The sequence below is a fragment of the Chelonia mydas genome, chromosome 8, assembly GCF_015237465.2.
Source record: "Chelonia mydas isolate rCheMyd1 chromosome 8, rCheMyd1.pri.v2, whole genome shotgun sequence".
NCBI lineage: Eukaryota > Metazoa > Chordata > Testudines > Cheloniidae > Chelonia > Chelonia mydas.
Window position 1 is genome coordinate 1,377,252 of NC_057854.1, and position 17,946 is coordinate 1,395,197.

Consider the following 17,946-nt stretch of genomic DNA (forward strand, 5'->3'; position numbering starts at 1 on the left):
ACACCAGGCCAAGGAGACGGTCTCCAGGTTTGGCCCCCTGGGATTATTGTAATCACCTTGCGACGCTGACCTCTGACCACAGCCGTGGGAGGTCAGGGCTGTCAGAGGCTCCCAGGGCCCAGGGCTGTGCAGTGTGGGGCCCTGGTTCTGATTTCCCAAGCATCGCTCCAGCCCCAAGCAGAATGAACGTGGGGGGCAGGGATCCTGGCTGCTTTGGATCATTGGATAAAGGGCCTGGGTCGAGCAGAAGGACTGGCTGCCCTGGCCCAGGTGCCACCTGCATCTGGGGGTGCGGACACCAGGGGCCACTTGCTCCCTGGGCTGCCCTGTCTGAGTCACACCCGGGGACTGCGGGGGGCTGCACAAGGGCCAAGCCTGTGGGTTATCCCTGCCTCTCCTGCAGCCCCCTTTCCCTGCCTGGCCCAGCCCTGCCCCCCTGCGCTCCCTGCACCCCCCCAGCCCTGCCCCACTGCGCTCCCTGCACCCCCCTAGCCCTGCCCCACTGCGCTCCCTGCACCCCCGCAGCGCAGCTGTTCCACCTCCCCCCAGCCACATGGTGTGTGTGGAGTGGGGGAGCCCCTCCCTCCGGCGCTGTGGGAGCCCCCGCCCCCGCAAGAGCCAGGCCGGGGACCGGCCTGCGGGTCCCCGTTCATCCGGGCAGCGAGGAGGGGCGGCGCGGCGCAGCGCAATATTCAGCAGGGCGAAGCGCTCCATGGCAGAGCCGCGCTGAGCCGCCCGAGCCCAGCGCCATCGCCGATTGCAGGTGAGCCCGGCGGGCCCCTCATTGCGGGGGGCAGGGACCCCCCGGCCCCTGCCGGCACCTGCCCCGTCCCCCGGGAGCCGCCTGGCTTGTGCCCCTGCTGCGGAGCTGCCCCCCCGCCCCGCGGTTCTTTGCATCCTTCCTGCGTTTCAAGGACACGGAGCCGGGCGGGGGGCGGCGGGCCATGGAGGGGGGAGCCGAGATCTGGGGCGCTACGCTCGGAACCGGGCCGGGAGGGGGTCCGTCCGCCCCCCGCCCCGAGCGGCCCCAGGCGGGGTGCGCCCGGGAGCCGCTCCCTGCGCCGCGGGGTGGGGGTACAGCTGTGCCCGGGTTGCCATGGCACGGGGGGGTTGTGGGCACCGCGGGCAGCGGTCCGGCTCCCGGAGCCATCTTGCGGGTCTGTCTCCATGCAGAGCCGCCGCCATGGACGCGTTCATGAAGGGCTTGTCCAAGGCCAAGGAGGGGGTGGTGGCTGCGGCGGAGAAGACCAAGCAGGGGGTGGCGGAGGCTGCCGAGAAGACCAAGGAGGGGGTGCTGTACATGGGTAAGGCTGCGGGGGGCGCTGTGCGCGGGTAAGGCTGCAGGGGGGCTGTGTGCGGGTAAGGCTGCAGGGGGCGCTGTAAGCGGGTAAGGCTGCAGGGGGGCTGTGTGCGGGTAAGGCTGCAGGGGGCGCTGTAAGCGGGTAAGGCTGCAGGGGGGCTGTGTGCGGGTAAGGCTGCAGGGGGCGCTGTAAGCGGGTAAGGCTGCAGGGGGGCTGTGTGCGGGTAAGGCTGCAGGGGGCGCTGTAAGCGGGTAAGGCTGCGGGGGGGCTGTGTGCGGGTAAGGCTGCAGGGGGCGCTGTAAGCGGGTAAGGCTGCGGGGGGGGCTGTACGCGGGTAATGGTGCGGGGGGCGCTGTGCGCGGGTAAGGGTGCGGGGGGCGCTGTGCGCGGGTAAGGCTGCGGGGGGCGCTGCACATGGGTAAGGATGCGGGGGGGGCTGTACGCGGGTAAGGGTGCGGGGGGGGCTGTACGCGGGTAAGGGTGCGGGGGGCGCTGTGCGCGGGTAAGGGTGCGGGGGGCGCTGTGCGCGGGTAAGGGTGCGGGGGGCGCTGTGCGCGGGTAAAGGTGCGGGGGGCGCTGTGCGCGGGTAAGGGTGCAGGGGGCGCTGTACGCGGGTAAGGGTGCGGGGGGCGCTGTGCGCGGGTAAAGGTGCGGGGGGCGCTGTGCGCGGGTAAGACTGCGGGGGGGCTGTGCGCGGGTAAGGGTGCGGGGGGCGCTGCACATGGGTAAGGGTGCGGGGGGTGCTGCACATGGGTAAGGCTGCAGGGGGCACTGTAAGCGGGTAAGGCTGCGGGGGGCTTGGCAGAGCCCAGGGGAGGGGTGCAGGCTGGCAGCAGCCTGGGGCAATGGATGGGGCAGGTAGGTGAGGCTCTGCCCACAGCTCCGGGGCAGGGGCAGGCCCAGTGCCTGCATCCAGCGCTGGGGGTGCCGGGGGCTCCCCGCCCTGCCAGCCGCTGGGAGCAGCAGGCCAGGCGGAGCCCAGGCACTGGAGCTGGGCGGGGGAGGTTCAGCCCTTGGGCAAAGGACAGGATGCCAGAGCCAGGGGGTCCCAGGCCCGGGAACGTCACCCACAGCTGCCCCCATCTCCAAGGGCGGCCCGTGGAGCCTGCCGGTCCCCCAGTGAAATGCCAGGCCCAGGTCTCGGCCACGTGCGTGCCTGGAGCTCCCCCAGCTGAGATGGGGCAGCTGCCAGGTGCTCTGGGCAGCTCAGCGGTTGGTGGGCCTGGGGCCCTGGGGGGCACTGGCGGGGGGCTTGCTGGCGCCCAGGCCGTGGGCAGGAGGTGCGCTCTGTCTTGGCTGGCTGGTGCCCGCGTCCCCCCTACAAAGCTCAGGCCGCTCAGACTGGCACAGAGCCAAGAGCCCCCTGTGCCCAGGGCCCCACAGAGCTCCTCAGTACCCGCATTCGCTGCCCTGGCCTGTCCCCGCCGGCCAGGAAGCAGCAGCTCCCCATGTGCTGAGGATCGGGCCATGATGGGGTGTCTGGGGCCTGCTGCTCCTTGCCTGCCCCAGCTCCGGGCCTGGGCCCGTTGCTGTGGATTGGCCGGCCCAGGCTGTATGGGGGAAGCTCTCCATTAGGGCCCGGGGGCTCGTGGTGACGCCGCTCGGCCGTGGGGGGATGAGGGCCAGGAAAGCTGCTTGGTGGACACGCGGACTGAACGGCCGAGGGGCAGGGGACTCCAACTCCCACGCCCTAGATCCTCCCGCGGTTAGTGAACGACCCTGCGGGGGGCGCTGGGGGGAGCTCCCAGCTATTGCGGCCTGAGCCTCTCCCTGCAGGGGGCGCTGTGGGGAGCGGGGCAGCCGTGCTGGGTGCGGCTCCAGTCCTGGCCTGGCCCAGAGGGAGGCGCTGCTGTTAAGTGCTCGAGTCGGGGTGAGCCAGGCTGGGGGAATGAGGAGCTAAGGGCTCAGCCCCCCGCGCTCTGTGCAAAGCGGGGCATTGGTCTGATGGGGAGCCGGCAGCCAAAGCCTCCTGGGCTGGGGAGCGTGAAGTCCCTGGCAGGGCTGCTTTCCAGACACTCCCAGACCAGCCCCCTCCCCGCCGCAGGGGTGTCCTGCTCTGGCACTGCCCCCCCCAACCCCCCACCCCGCCAAGTCAGCCCCCTGCCCAGGCTCTGCTCATGGGGATTCATGCCCAGCAGGCCAAGGGGCTGTCGGGGGGCTGGGGGCTGAGCGCGCACCCAGGGGGCTCAGCTTGTGGAAGCCTGCCCCACCACAGCTTGGCACCTCTCGCCCCTCAAGCTGGGCAGAGACCCTGCAGGCGGATGGCGCGGGGCCCGGAGGAGGCCACTTTGGGGAGGGACTTGATTTAGTCCTGACGAGCTGGAGGGGAGAGGAACAAACAGCTGCCCCAGAGCCCACGCCAGGGAGACCGAGATCCCTCCGCCCACATCTCCCAGCAGGAGTGCCCCTATGTGGGGCAGGAGAGCTGGCTGGATGAGGTGCTCCTGGCTGCTCCCAGCAGGGGGTGCTGTAGGGAGCGGGGAGGAGCGCTGGGTGAGGGAGGGGGCGCAGGGCTGGTGTAGCAGGGGCTGCAGGTCGGGACTGAGGGGCACCGGCAGGGCTGGGGGAGCAGAAAGGAAGGGAGATGTTAACCTGTGGCCTCTCCCACCTCCACGGGTCCCAGCCACAGCTCTGGGGCAGGGCAGGAAATGGGGCACATGGGGCAGCCATCGCGGGCAATCCCTGCTTCCCGCGAATCCCGTACGCCCAACCAGGGGCTGCACCAGTCCCACGTGACCTGCGTGGCCAATCACGGCAGCTTGGGTCTCCTGTCCAGTGCACTCCTGGAGGATTCAGGAGTGGGGCGAGGAGCAGTTCCTCTGGGCTGGCCCCAGCAGGGGGCAGTATGGAGCTCAGCCCGTCAGGGCATCCATGGGGCAAGCACTGGGAGCCCCAGACCCTCCATCCCTGCACCACGGCCCCATGCCACTCCCCTTGGGAACTGCAGGGGTCCATCTCTCTCCCCACCATAGGCACCCCAGCAGCTGAGGAGTATCTGCTTGGGCCCTTCTGTCCCCGTGGGGCAGGTTGGCAGGGTCCCCCAGAGCCATGGGCCTTGGAATTGCGCTGCACAGGGCAGTTCCCCTTTCACAGCTATGGCCTTAGGCTCTTGGCAGACTCAGGCATTCAGCTCTTCTGTCTCTTACCCCAGCATTTGTTGTCTCTGGCTCGAGGATCCTGCTGGACACTGGAACTGAGGCTCTGGTCCCTCAGTCCGTGGGTCTCTGCCCTGGAGATGCTAACGAGCTCTGGGGGTGCTGCGATGTGCTAATGGTGCTAACGCTTTGCTCTTCACACTGACGTTTCTGCTACCCCGTGTGACCTGGCAAAGCCAGGGCTTGCCCCCATCTAGCACAGACGTGCCCCGTGAATCCATTATTAACCCTGGCGGGCGAGCTGGGATTCCCAGCGGGTGAGGACGGTGCCCTCGGTGCCCGCGGGACTGCTCCCAGTTCAGTCACGTCAGGACAGCCTGAGTCCGTGTGCAGGTGTCAGACATGTTGTAAGTGACTCTCTGCAGGCTAGAACTGCCCCCACCCGCCTTGGACCCAGGGCACAGGGACCCTGCGTTCCCTCGCGTCCTCTTCCCACAGAGGCCATGTTTGGCTGCCTCCCGCTGCAGGGCAGCCTCTGCCAGGCCAGCACAGCACCTCCTGGGTGCGGCGCTGGCCCCTCCTTGTGCTGCTGGGACTGTCCTCGCGCTGGGCGTGAGCAGAATCCCACCGCGGGCACCAGCAGGCATCCCTGAAGCGTCCAGCTGGGGGGGGTGGCGCTGTCTGAGTCTTGTTCAAGGTCCTCCCCTTCCCCCAGGCTCTGAGTCAGTTTCACGGCAGACCTGCCCCTGCAGCTCCAGCTTCACCACAGCGGGCGCCTGGGAAGCCCGTCTGCTCCGTACGGGGCCTGTCTCACGCCGTGGCTGGACGCTCCCAGGGTCGTGCCCTGGAGCCCCGGCTGAGCACCACAGCCTGGTCCCTGGGCTCTGCCTTCCAGCACCTGGGGGGCCGGGCCTGCCTGGGCTGATCTCTGCTCAGAAACTGCCCCCAGCCCAGCCCAGGGGCCGCCGTCCTGCGGTGGAGCTTTGGGGTCCGCCAGCTCTGGCTTCGCAACGCCCCCGCCGGCCCCCCGCCCATAGCAGCACCATGGCGCCCCCCTCCCACAGCTCCCCCCTCCCACAGCTCCCCTTCCCCACGGCGTCCCCCCTTCCCCACGGCACCCCCTTCCCCACGGCACCCCCTTCCCCACGACGCCCCCTCCCACAGCTCCCCTTCCCCACGGCACCCCCTTCCCCACGGCACCCCCTTCCCCACAGTGCCCCCTCCCACAGCTCCCCTTCCCCACGGTGTCCCCCCTTCCCCATGGCACCCCGTTCTCCACGGCACCCCCTTCCCCACAGCTCCCCTTCCCCACGGCGCCCCCTCCCCACGACGCCCCCTCCCAGCCACTCAGACTGCTGGCCACTGCCCCAACCTGGGAGTTCCTAGGCTCTTGGGCTGCAGATGGATCTAGCACCCGCCTGAGCTGCCCCCCGGGTCCTGGCTGCCCAGCCCCGAGCTCAGGGCTGGTGTCCCGGCGTCCCCGGGCGATGCTCTGGAACGGCTCCCCACGAAGCCAGGCAGGACTCTGGGGAAGTCTCCTCTCTGGGAGCAGCCTGTCTGCAGGACACACAGCTCACCCGGCTTCCCCCTTCCTGGGTCTGACCTCGGAGCATTCAGCCTCCTCTGCCCCTCCGTGTGCTTCCCCCCAGCGAGTCCACCCAGGCGGGGTCCTGGGGAAGCCAGAGGGTCCTGCCCCCCAACTCCACAGTCAGACGGGACTCTCAGCCAGCCACTAACACAGAAGGTTTATTAGACGACAGGAACATGGTCTAACACAGAGCTTGTAGGTGCAGGAAACAGGACCCCTCAGTCAGGTCCATCTTGGGGGGCAGGGAGGCTAGAGCCCCATCTGGGCCTCCTTCCATTTCCCCAGCCAGCTCCAAACTGAAACTCTCCCGCCCTTCCTCCGGCCTTTGTCTCTTTCCTGGGCCAGGAGGCCACCTGATCTCTTTGTTCTCCAACCCCTTCAGTCGGCACCTTTGCAGAGGAGGGGCCCAGGCCATCAGCCAGGAGACAGGGTGTTGACCATTCTCTGTGCCGACACCATCACACTGGCCCTCTAGGGCTCTGCAACGATCACACCCCCTGATCCCCCCACCTAGATACTTAAGAACTGCATAGGGGAAACTGAGGCACTCACACAGTATCCAGAGAGAACATTAAGAGCATTCCCACTTTGTCACATCTCTCCCCCTTTCGAGACCAAACTGAGCGGGGTCACTTTAGCCGGTGACCTGGGGAAGTTTGAAGCCACCAACGTTTCCATGGATGCCCCAACATCTCTCCCGTTCCTTGGTGGGAGTTACACCAGGCCCTTCCAGTTTCACACCGCCCCTTAGGTCGGGTGTGCTCAATGGCACTCGCAGGCCGCATGTGGGAAGGTTTATGCTGCCAGTGCCCGTTTGCCACCCCACAACCCCAATCTGGGATCAGGTCTTCTCCCAGTGCTCCAGACTGGAGGACTGTGATTCGGGCTCTTTTGGTTAGGAGCCCCCATCTTGACCTTGGCCACCCTCTGGCCATGTGTCTCTGTCTCCCGCCGCTCGGCATCAGCCCCTTTCATTGGATGCAGCCACATCGGGGCAGAGGGGTCAGTAGACACCGCAAACCACCGCCCCATAGATCCGGCTGCAGCTTCTTAAGGGCCTGCCCCACAGGTGGGCATTTCTTCTCTATGGCCACGTAATTCCGCTCCTGGGGCAGCAGCTTCTTGCTCAGGTACCCGATGGGGTGTCTCCCCTCCCTTAGCATCGACTTGCATCAGCACCGCACCCAGCCCTGCGTCTGAGGCTTCGGTGAACACTGAAAAGGGCTTGGCACTGTCCGGGTTTACCAGATTTACCGGACCCTGGATTAGGGCCTCCTTCAGCGCACAGAGAGCCCCCTGGCACAGCTCAGTCCAGACCACCTTGTCTGGCTTCCCCTTCTTACATAGCTCAGTGATGGGGGCAGCTGGGGAGCTCAAGTGGGGTACAAACCTCTGGTCGTACCCCACCATCCTGGTAAAGGCCTGGCCCTGTTTCTTGGTCTGGGGAACGGACCAAACTCTGATTGTCTCCACCTTACAGTTTCCAGCTTTTACCATCAGTTCTGCCTCCTTGGGGCAGCCCAGCACCCTCTTCACCTGGGACACGTGTTCCTCCCAGATCTGGCTAAAGACACAGATGTCATCAATGGACGCCAGGGCCAGGTTCACCCACCCTCTCAGTAACCGATCCACCCGGCGCTGGGGGGTGGCCGATGCCCCTTCGAGGTCGAAAGGCAGGACCAGGAACTCAAAGAGCCCCAAAGGGGTGGAGGCAGATTTCAACCTGGCATCTGGGTCCAAAGGCACTTGCCAGTCACCTTTGGGGAGATTCATAGTAGGGAGGTAATGAGCCCCCCCTGTCACGGAGTGTGGGGGAGTCCGGGGCCTGCACCCCTCTTCCTGGGATTCACTGAGACTCTCAGCCAGCCAGTAAAACAGAAGGTTTATTGGACAACAGGAACACAGTCCAAAACAGAGCTTGTGGGGACCCCCAGGACCCCTCAGTCAAGTCCTTCTGGGGGAGCAGGGAGCTTAGACCCCAGCCCTGGGGTTCCCTGTGTTCCTCCACCCAGCCCCAAACTGAAAACTAAACCCACCGAGCAGGTTCCCTGCTGCAGCCTCCGTCCACATTCCTGGGCAGAGGTGTTACCTCCCCCTCCCCTTCCTGGCTCAGGTGACAGGCTCTCAGGTCTCCCGTCCCCAGGGCACATTCCCAGGTCAACACTCCCCCCTCCCTGCTGCGTCACATCGTCACACCCCCCAGCTTGTCTAGAATCTCCCCAGGCCTAGGCCTGGGATAGGCATCAGACACGGTGATGGCATTAAGCTTCTGATAGTCCCCACAGAATCAGATCGACCCGTCTTTCTTGGAGACCAGCCCCATGGCTGAGGCCTGTGGGCTGCTGAACAGATGGGTCACCCCTAAAGCCAGCATGTCCTTGACCTCTCTCTCCAGGCTCTGGGCTGTTTTCCCAGTGACTCTGAATGGGGGACACCTGATGGGAGGATTGGCTCCCACCTCAGGGAAGAGATCCACCGGGGGTCTTCCCCGTTCTCCTCCCGACTGTCCCTTACCAGGTCCAGGGTCCCCTCACTCTCCTCCCATACAGCAGCTCGAAAGGGAAGAACCCGGTGGATTCCTGGGGCACGTCCCCGTATCACGGGTGGGGCAGGTGCTTGTCCCCATCCTGTGGATGCTGATTCATAAAAGCCCTCAGCATCATCCCCAGGGCCCCATAGACTCTCTCCACCAGCCCGTGGGACGGAGGGTGACCTGCAGAGGCCCAGGTGGGCCAGACCCCCCATTTCTCCCACCAGCCCCGGAGCCGGGTAACAGGACATTGGACCCCTGGTCTGTAAGGACCCTGCTGGGGACTCCCCCTCTGCTGAAGATGGTCAGCAGCGCGTCTGCCCTGGTGTCTGCCTCAGTGGAGGACAGAGCCCCAGCCCCTGGGTAGCGGGTGGCGAAATCCATCACCCCCAGGACGTATTTCTTCCCTGCCCTGGTCGCCTTGCTGAGGGGCCCCATTATGTCCATGGCCACCTTCTGGAAAGGTTCCCCTGTGATGGGCAGGGGTCTCAAGCGGGCTTCACCCTTATCCCGGCCTTCCCCCCGCTCTGGCCGGGGTCGTAGGACCTGCCGTGCTGCGGGGCTGCGTCCCAGACTCCGGGCCCGTCACGGCTGCCTGGGGCCTGGATTCCCTGGTGTCCCGAGAGAGGGACATCGTGGGCCAGGTACGACAGCCTGCGGTGATACTTCTGGGGCACCCCCAGCGGCCTCCTGATCCCCCACAGTTCTACTTCCCCTGGGGGAGCCCCTTCCCGGTACAGGGACCCCTTCTCCCACGGGAATCTGTCCCTGCAGCCTTCCCCACGGGGGTTTGCAGCCTGTGGCCAGCACGTCCCCTCAGCTCCTCCAAGGAGGGATCCTCCTGCGGCTCGGTCTGGAAATCAGCTGCTGGGGAGGGAGTGGGACCTGCTCCCTCTTGCTGGCTGGGCCTGGGGTCACAGCCCCGCTGAGCCCTGTCCCGGGTCGCTCCCTCCCTGCCGTGGGATCACTTCCCAGCAGCGCCTCTGGACCAGGCAAACCTGGTTGGTAGCCGACCTGCCCTGCCTGTGGGTCCCCCCCCTCAGCTGGGGTCTTACCTCCCCCCTGGCTCAGCGCTGCCCTTGCTGTCCCGGGGGGGTAGGCAGCGAGCTCCCTGCTCTCCTTACAGCTTCAGAGCCAGCCTGAGCCCCCACTCGGTGTGCAGGGGGGCGGGGAGCCCCAGGGGTCTGGTTACAGGCAGGCAGGTAGCCTGAGCCTAGCCGTTCCTCCCTGCTGCCAGCCAGGTCATCTGCATTTTCACTGACCATTTCCCTCTCCCCAATTGGTTCCCTGGATTCAAATTCAAACCCTCGGCAGTTACCGGAGCAGGGCCTGGATCCTGCCCCAAAGAGACACAGTTGCCCCATAACAGGGTCTCGCAGCTGGTGTCCTGGAGCACCCCAACGACCAGCCAGCCCCACCCCTCCTGGGTCTGCACAGGGATCTGGGCCATAGGCAGAGCGAGGGGCTTCATCCCTGGGACCCTCACCCAGCTCACACAGCCCCTCAGCATCTGAGGCTGCACCAGCCAGGGCCTGACAACAGTTCTCTCCGTCCCAGGATCTCGCCGTCCCAGGAATGTCTCCCCATTGACCATCACCTCCTGCTCCCACTGGGGGTCCAAGGGGCCTGAGCCCAGGAGACTCCACACAGACATATAGGTTGGGGTCAGGAGTGGGAGCCTGTCCACCTCCCCATCCATCTGGCTGATGGAGTCTATGGCGTTGGGACCCAGCAAGGGAGCTAGACACCGGGGCTTTTCCGTAGGGTCCCCCTGGTTCAAATCGCCAGCCTGCTCAAAGGCAGTGAGGTGGGCATCCACATCCCCCCCCCTCCCCTTAACCAGGGGCAGCAGTTTAGTCTCGAGGTTCCCTGCGGAACTGGCCCCCCGGGGTCTATCCCCACTCACCCCTGGGAGGTCCCCTAGGCCGCTCCGCTCCCCCACCGCCAGTTCATGCTGCCGCTGCTTCTGCAGCTCTTTCTCGGGCTCTCGCTGTCTCTCACTGTCCTCTTGCTCTCTCGCACTCAGCTGTTTCGCACGCTCCATGCACAGGGCGCGCGGGGGAACACCTAGCCCGCACGGCATCGCACGCTCTGTGCACAGGGCGCACGGCTTCCCCGAAAACACGGGCACTAACGGCCCCGCGGGGTCCCTGGGGGCCAGCGGGGCTCAGCCAGGGTCCCTGCCCTGGCAGATGTCCACAGGCTGGGTAGCTTCTCCCTCATGGAGTCGCTCAGCCCTGGCTGCCTTCTGTGGCCTTGGCCAGCCGATCAGTTCCTTTCCCCCCACACATCTGTCCTGCCCCCCTTCCCCCCCAATAGCCGTCCACTGCTCCAGAACCCCCCGGCCCTCAGCCCAGAGTGGGAAGGGCTCCCCGGATCCCCGCCCTTGGCACTCCCCTGCTAGCCGCTGGGGTCACCCCTACAGAGGGGCAGGCCTGATACGGCAATTCTCCTAGCGACAGACCCCCAAACCATCGTCCCCCCTGGGCTGGCCTGCACAGGGAGCTGGGTGAGCAGTATCCAGAGGCCAGGACACCCCCTGCACCCCCACGGCTCCCCCTTGCAGCAGCAGCCTCCACCCCAAAGCGGGGGGGGGAGGCGAGTCCTGGCCAGACCCCAGCTGCCTCCCTGGCAAGCCCAGCTCAGCGCATGCCCCCTGCCGCAGGGTGTGGACACCATGTGTGCAGGGCACCCCTGGGACAGCCAGGAACCCCCCAACCTGCCCCCGCCCCGGCGCCTCCCCATGGGGTATCCCCAGGGAGATGCCAGCATCTCGGCGGAGAGACCAGGGCCTCTGGGGTGAGCGGTGGTGTGTGTGTCGGGGGGTGGCAGTACAAGGGCTGGTTGCCCCAGCTGCAGCCAGCCCCCCCAGCCCACCACAGAGGGGGTGCTGGCATGAGCCAGCCTGGCGCGCCCAGCGTGGACCAGCGAGGGACTGGGCCAGGTGGCTGCGCCTTGCGCTCTCCCACTGCCCCAGGTAGTGCCAGGCTGCCGTGCCGTGGGGCTGAAGGAGCCGTGGGCTGGGGTCGCAGGGGGTGCGGGCTCGGGGCGAAGGGCATCAGCAGGGCTGTGCGGTGGACCCCTATGCTGTGCAGTTGCAGCCAGGGCTTTGCCCCACATGCCCGTACGGACACCACGGTCCCTCCGCGGGCAGCCCCAGACGGCCCCGCCTGGCACCGGCCCCTCTAACCCCCTCCTCTCTCTCGCTCTCTCTAGGAAGCAAAACCCAGGGCGTGGTGCAAGGCGTCACCTCAGGTACCAGCTGCTCTAGTCCCCCAGCCCCGTGCCACGCGTGGGCGGCTGCACTAACGAGCTCAGGCTTATCGGGGGCTGTGATGTCACCGGCCCCAAGCCCCTTATGTAACGGGGGCCAGAACACGGGCTTGGGAGCTGCTGGGCCAGGGCTTGAAACCCAGCTGGGAGGAACGGTCTCAGGCCGCCCCATGGCCCCAGCCTGGGGGGGGGGGGGATGAGTCTGCCCCCCAGGCACACGCAGGGGTGGAGGGGAGGTGCCTGACCCCCTCGAGCTCGCTGGGGCTAGGAGTGCAAGCACAGGCCCGGGAGCCAGGCCCCCCGAGTGCTAGCCCCAGCCAGGCCCTCCCTGGCAGCCGAGGGGCGCCACCCCCAGGCTGGGCGCTGTAACGCGGCTCCGCCTGCCTCTTCCAGTGGCTGAGAAGACCAAGGAGCAGGCGTCCCAGCTGGGAGGGGCCGTCATCTCGGGGGCCGGGAACATCGCGGCCGCCACCGGCCTGGTCAAGAAGGAGGAGTTCCCCACTGACCTGAAGGTGAGTGTCCCCTGCAGCGAGCCGGGGGCTGCCGCCTCTGCAGGGGGACCAAGGGGGTTCTGCACCCATGTCCACAGGGTGGCTGTCAGGCCCTGCCCACTGCACCTGCCTCAGTTTCCCCTGTCTTCTGCCCATGAAAAGGAACATCATCTCAGGGGTTGTTACACACACACACACCCCGGGCACTGCTGCAGTAATTCCCCAAAAGCCGGTTTCCCATCCCCCTCTGCCTCCCCACCCCTGCTCAGGGGATCCACCCTCCCACTCCAGCTCCCTGACCAAACATGAGCCTCCCCTTCTCCAGGGAGCCCTGCCCCAGCCTCCTGTTTCTCAGGGGCTCCCAGCTCTGGCCAGTTCTCACCAGCTTCCCCCGAGCTCCTCACTGCCTCCTTCCCGCTAGGCCCAGATGCCCTCTCTGGAGCCCAGTGGGGGGCAGCTGACCTGGCATAGGTCAAGGGCCAGCTCGCCCTGCAGCAGGGAGTTCCCCAGGTGCAGCAGGGCCCAGTCTGTGCCAGGGGGGCGAGCCTCTGGAAGGTGGAAAGTCCAACTGCGAATCGGGTTGAGCCCCCGTGAGCCCCAGCCAGGCTGCCCAGCTGCCCGCAGACAATGAGCCCCTCAGTGCAGCTGGTTTGGCTTCCCCTGCAGCTGAACCCAGCCGGGGCGGGATGAGCGAGGCCTGGCCGGTTGGGGAGCAGCAAGAGAAGCAGGCGGCCCTTCGCTGAGTGAGTGACTCCCCCGTCGCGGCTGGGTGGGAGGCCAGGACGGCACCACCACTGTCTGGCAGGGAATTGCTGAGTGGGTGCGTGGGTGTGCCCAGCCGGTAGAGAAGGGATGCGCTGGGATGCGTGCACAGGCGGGTGGAGACGGGGGTGCATGGACGTATGTGGGCACGTGTGTACATGGACATGTGTGTTTGGAAGGGTGTATACATGCAGGGACATGTATGGACGTGTGCGTGTGTGTAAAGACCGTGCGTGGGTGTGTGCACTGTCACGGGGTCCCCGGGCGATGCTCTGGAACTACTCCCCATGAAGCCAGGCAGGACTCTGGAGCAGTCTCCTCTCGGGGAGCAGCCTGTCTGCAGGACACACAGCTCACCCGGCTCCACCTTCCTGGGTCTGACCTCAGAGCATTCAGCCTCCTCTGTCCCTCCGTGCGCTTCCCACAGCGAGTCCGCCCAGGCAGGGTCCTGGGGAAGCCAGAGGGTCCTGCCCCCCAACTCTGCAGACGTGACTCTCAGCCAGCCAGTAACACAGAAGGTTTATTAGACGACACGAACATGGTCTAACACAGAGCTTGTAGGTGCAGAGAACAGGACCCCTCAGCTGGGTCCATTTTGGGGGGCCGTGAGTCAGACAACCCCATCTGCCCTTCACTCCATGTCTCCAGCCAGCCCCAAACTGAAACTCCCTCCAGCCCCTCCTCCCCTGGGCTTTGTCCCTTTCCCTGGCCAGGAGGTCACCTGATTCCCTTGTTCTCCAACCCTTTAGCTCTCACCTTGCAGGGGGGAAGGGCCCAGGCCATCAGTGGCCAGGAAACAGGGTGTCGGCCATTGTCTGTGTCCAGACCCCTGCACACCCCTGCCCTCTAGGGCTCTGCAATGATCATACACCCTTACCCCACCACCTAGACTTAAGTACTGCATAGGGGAAACTGAGGCACCCCCACACTATTCAGAGGAAACATTAAGAACAGTCCCACTTCGTCACATGCATGTGCAGGGACGAGCAGGGACGGGTGCGTGTAAAGGCCGTGCGTGGGTGTGTGCTCGTGCAGGGACGGGCACTGCCGTGGCTGCTCTCGCTGGAGCCGTGCGAGCCGTGAGGTGCCCGACAGCTGCAGCCTCCGCAAGCCGAGTTGCCACAATGAGCCGTTCGCTTCCAGCTTATCCGAAAATAGCAACAGCTGAAACAAGGAGGCCACGGCAGCGGGGAGCTCCGCAGGGAGGGCAGGGGAGGACGTGGCTGAGCCACTCCTGGGGGCAGGGCAGCGAGCCCCAGCACAGGGCCCATGGGGCCCAAGGGGGCAGGCAGGGGGCTCTGCACAGGCCCAGCCGCCGGGTGGAGCTGGACCCCTTGTGGGTCAGCAGGACCAGGCTGTGAGGGGTGCTGCCCCCTGGCTGAGGAGCCCAAACCCGACACACAGGCCAGTGTGGGGCAGCCAGCCAGGGCTGGAGCCCAGGGGCCCAGAGGGCATGGCCCAGCCTGGCTCCCCCCCACAACCCATCTCAGCACCAGGAGCCTGGTGCCCAGCACTGCCCCCAGCCCCTCTGCCCCCCATTCCTTGCAGCACCGCGGGCAGCGCCCAGCCACCCCCTCAACCAGCCAAGCTCCGGGCTGCGGGACTGGAGACCAGTGGGGCCGGGCCGGTGCCTTCGCTCAGCTGCACGGGGCTGTCCCCCAAAGCCCTGGTGCCCCCACCCCTGCCCCCAAGAGCCCTACTTCCCCCCACCCCATCCCCCAGAGCCCTGGGGCCCCCACCCCTGCCCCCAAGAGCCCTGCTGCTCCCCCACCCCTCTGCCTCCCAGAGCCTCTGCCCCCCACCCCTGGCCCCCAGAGCCCTGCTGCCCCCCACCCCTCTGCCGTGAGCCCTGGAGGAGGGGCAGGTCCCCACACTTGCTGGGGCTTTGGGGCCCATCCACCCTCTGGAATCTAACTGGAAGCCCAGGCCTGAGCAGAGGGGGTTGGGCACCTCCCCAAAAGGGAGCGGCTGCGCCCTAGGAGGGGCAGCACGTACCTGGCACCGGGGGTCCCCAAGCCGGGAGCTCTAGGGAGGGAGCACACGGGCGTGTGGCCTGCAGCCTGCAAGCTCCAGGGGGGGCCAAGCCTGGAGCCCCCCAGCCAAATAGAGACTGAGCAGCACCAAGATGCACCTGCTGCCCCCTGGAAATCCATTAGTAACCATGCGTCAGTCAGAGCCCAGTCAGGAGTGAGGGAGCCCCGGGGTGGGATAGCCGGGGCTGCGGGTCGGCAGTGAGGGGCACCGCAGGGCTGGCAGGGGGCTGTGGGTCGTCAGTGAGGGGCACCGCAGGGCTGGCAGGGGGCTGCAGGTCGGGAGTGAGGGGCACTGGCCAAAGCCCAGTAACACACGTCTCTGGGCCCAGCGGTGGGGCACCCCAGGAACTGCCCCTGACACCCCCCTCTCCCCTGCAGCCTGAGGAGGTCGGGCAGGAGGCCGTGGAGGAACCACTGATAGAGCCCGAGGGTGAGAACTACGAGGAGCCGCCCCAGGTACGTGGGCAGGGGCACGGGGGGAGAGACACTGCAGGGCAGGAGCCCAGATGCCTGGGGGATGGGCTCACCTGGCCCATGGCACCAGCCACAAAGCGCTGACCCTCTCCCTCCCACGTTGCTGCCCGCACCCTGGACTCCACAGCAGCTTCAGCCCTTCGGCCTGGGCGGCGTGTGGCCCTGGGTACAGAGACCCCTCCCCAGACACGTTCTGGTGGGTCTCCCCTCCGCAGGCCCAGCCCTGACCCAGGGGCCAGGCCAGGGGGTCAGAACCTTGGGGCACTGGGCACGGCCACGGGCCTGCCCTGGACTCTCTCCCATGCGGCCCATTGGAGCAGGGACGGGAGCCCAGGCCAAGCCCCTCGCAGAGTTGGGAGCTCCTGGGCAGGGCAGGCTGTGGGGGCCAAGGCCCAGTGGGGCTGCAGTTCTTTGTGGCTGGGAGCTAGTATAGGCCCCGTTCTGCAGCCCCTCTGCACCGTGGGACTGTCCCACCCAGTGAGCTGGGTAACACCCCGGCTGAGCGTAGTGAGACCCCCCCAGCCCCAGCAGCTCACACCACACCCTGCCCTGTTGAAGGGGAAAGGCACCAGCCTGGTCACAGCCCCAGGTCGGAGCAGGCTGCGCTGGGACAGATGTCACCCGTGTGCCTTCAGGCCGCTCGAGGGGGCAGGCCCAGTCCCTTGCCCCGCTGGCCTGTGGAAAAGCCCCCGTGGCAGGCACTGCCCAGCCTGGCCGGTGCTGGTGTCGTGGCTTCCCAGCAGCCCCCAGCAGGGCCCATTCCGGGGCCAGGGCGTGGTCAGAGCGTTCGGCGCCCGGCGGGTCTTGGCTCCAGGGGCAGACAGGGCACCAGTCGGAGCAGCCCAGAGGCTGCTCTCCCCTGCACTGGGGCTGGGTCCGCTGCCTTGGTGCAGACCAGCCGGGGGGTCCAGCCAGCCGCAAAGGCTTCTGAGAAGGCAGCCAGGGCCACAGCCCCAGGTGGAGCAAGGCCGCGTCCCGCCCAGGGTCTCTGCTAACCTGCTCCGCGGTGGCTGCTGAGGTGCCAGGGCAGCTGGTCCCCAGCACGCGCTGGGGGCAAGGGCCCTGGGGCAGCCCCCGGCCAGGCCCAAGCTTGCAGAGCTGCTGCCCACATGGAGGCCGAGCTGGGTGCCCTGGCACGGCGCAATCACCGGCTCACGCCAGGCACGGTCTCTTCTCTGCAGGACTATCAGGAGTACGAGCCGGAGGCGTAATGGCCGTGCCCACCCCGCCACCTCCACCAGCAGCACAATAATGACAGTACCCCCTCGTGCCCCTCCCCGGGCAGGTGCCAGCGCAGGGGGCGATGGCGAGGACCCTCCACCCCGTTAAGTCACAAGTTCTTCCTGCAGCCCCACTCCCAGGGGCCTCGCCGGAGGCCGTGTTGCTGTGTCGTGTCCTGTAGTGCTCAGAGAACTCGTCGGCCAACCGCCCGGAGCGGTTTGGGTGGCCGAGGCCCGGCTTGTCGCCCTGCGTCCCTCCCAGTGCCATAAGCCCGGCCGGCCCCGTGTCCGTCCCCCGCATGTTTAGTGCAGCCGAGCGGCCTGGCCGCCGGGACCCTGGTGAGCGCGCGCCCCCAGGGCTGCTGTACATTCGCTTGCACGTGCCTCACGGTGATTCTGCTCCTGTCTTCGTGGAACTTTTTTTGATATTCGGATGGATCGTTTATGCCCTTGTGAGCCCCCCCCCATGCTGTCGTGTCTGTGTTCACCAAACAACGTCCCAAGGAGCCCCCCCCCCCCCCGATGCTGTGTTGTGACGTGGCATGGATCCCCCCCCCCGTCCTGCGTGTGCGATTCGGGGCAGCTGCCAGTGACACAGCTGCCCCGTCCGTGAATAAAGCCAGCTCTTGTCTGTAGCTGCTGGTGTGGGTCTGTTCTTCCTGGGGCAGGGTCATGGTGTGTAACCCACAGGGCTGGGCATGGGGTCACACCCCACAAGGGGGTGCTAGGCACTTGCCTCCAGCCAGGGGCTTCTGGGCTAAGCCCCTGCCCCAGGTCAGGGGGCAAATCACCATGCTGAGCCCAGCTCCTAGGGGACATGCTCACCTGGGCCTCTGCCCTGAGGGGCAGGGGGAGCGTGGCTCAGAGCCAGTCCCAGCCTCTGCCTCATGCTGCAGGGTGTCTTTGTCCCCCAGCAGCCCCCAGGTGCATGCAGTCAGCACCCTGCAGGGTCTCCTCAGCTCACCCACAGGGATCCCCCCTCCCCGGCACCTTGCTCCAGCACTCGGAAGAGCCCATGGCTGGTGCATGGGGACGGGCTGGACCTGGCTCAACATGAGCCCTTGGCCATTATCTTTGAAAACTCGTGGCGAACGGGGGAGTCCCGGATGACTGGAAAAAGGCTAATGTCGTGCCCATCTTTAAAAAAGGGAAGAAGGAGGATCCTGGGAACTACAGGCC

General features: G+C 66.7%; 1 protein-coding gene across 1 annotated transcript; it reads left to right on the forward strand.

Moving 5' to 3' along the window:
* The first annotated feature begins 554 nt into the window (after positions 1-554).
* Positions 555-17,402, forward strand: SNCB (synuclein beta). Its single transcript, XM_037907888.2, has 6 exons — positions 555-763; positions 1,174-1,304; positions 11,731-11,769; positions 12,181-12,299; positions 15,452-15,529; positions 16,729-17,402. Exons 2-6 carry the CDS (start codon positions 1,184-1,186, stop codon positions 16,756-16,758), a joined length of 387 nt encoding a protein of 128 aa, XP_037763816.1. The 5' UTR covers positions 555-763; positions 1,174-1,183; the 3' UTR covers positions 16,759-17,402.
* Positions 17,403-17,946: the final 544 nt, after the last annotated feature.

Coding starts and splice junctions, on each gene's coding strand:
- SNCB (XM_037907888.2), top strand. CDS start 1,184: ATGGACGCGTTCATGAAGGGCTTGTCCAAGGCCAAGGAGGGGGTGGTG. Junction 11,770..12,180: donor GGTGCAAGGCGTCACCTCAG/GTACCAGCTGCT, acceptor TGCCTCTTCCAG/TGGCTGAGAAGACCAAGGAG. Junction 15,530..16,728: donor ACTACGAGGAGCCGCCCCAG/GTACGTGGGCAG, acceptor TCTTCTCTGCAG/GACTATCAGGAGTACGAGCC.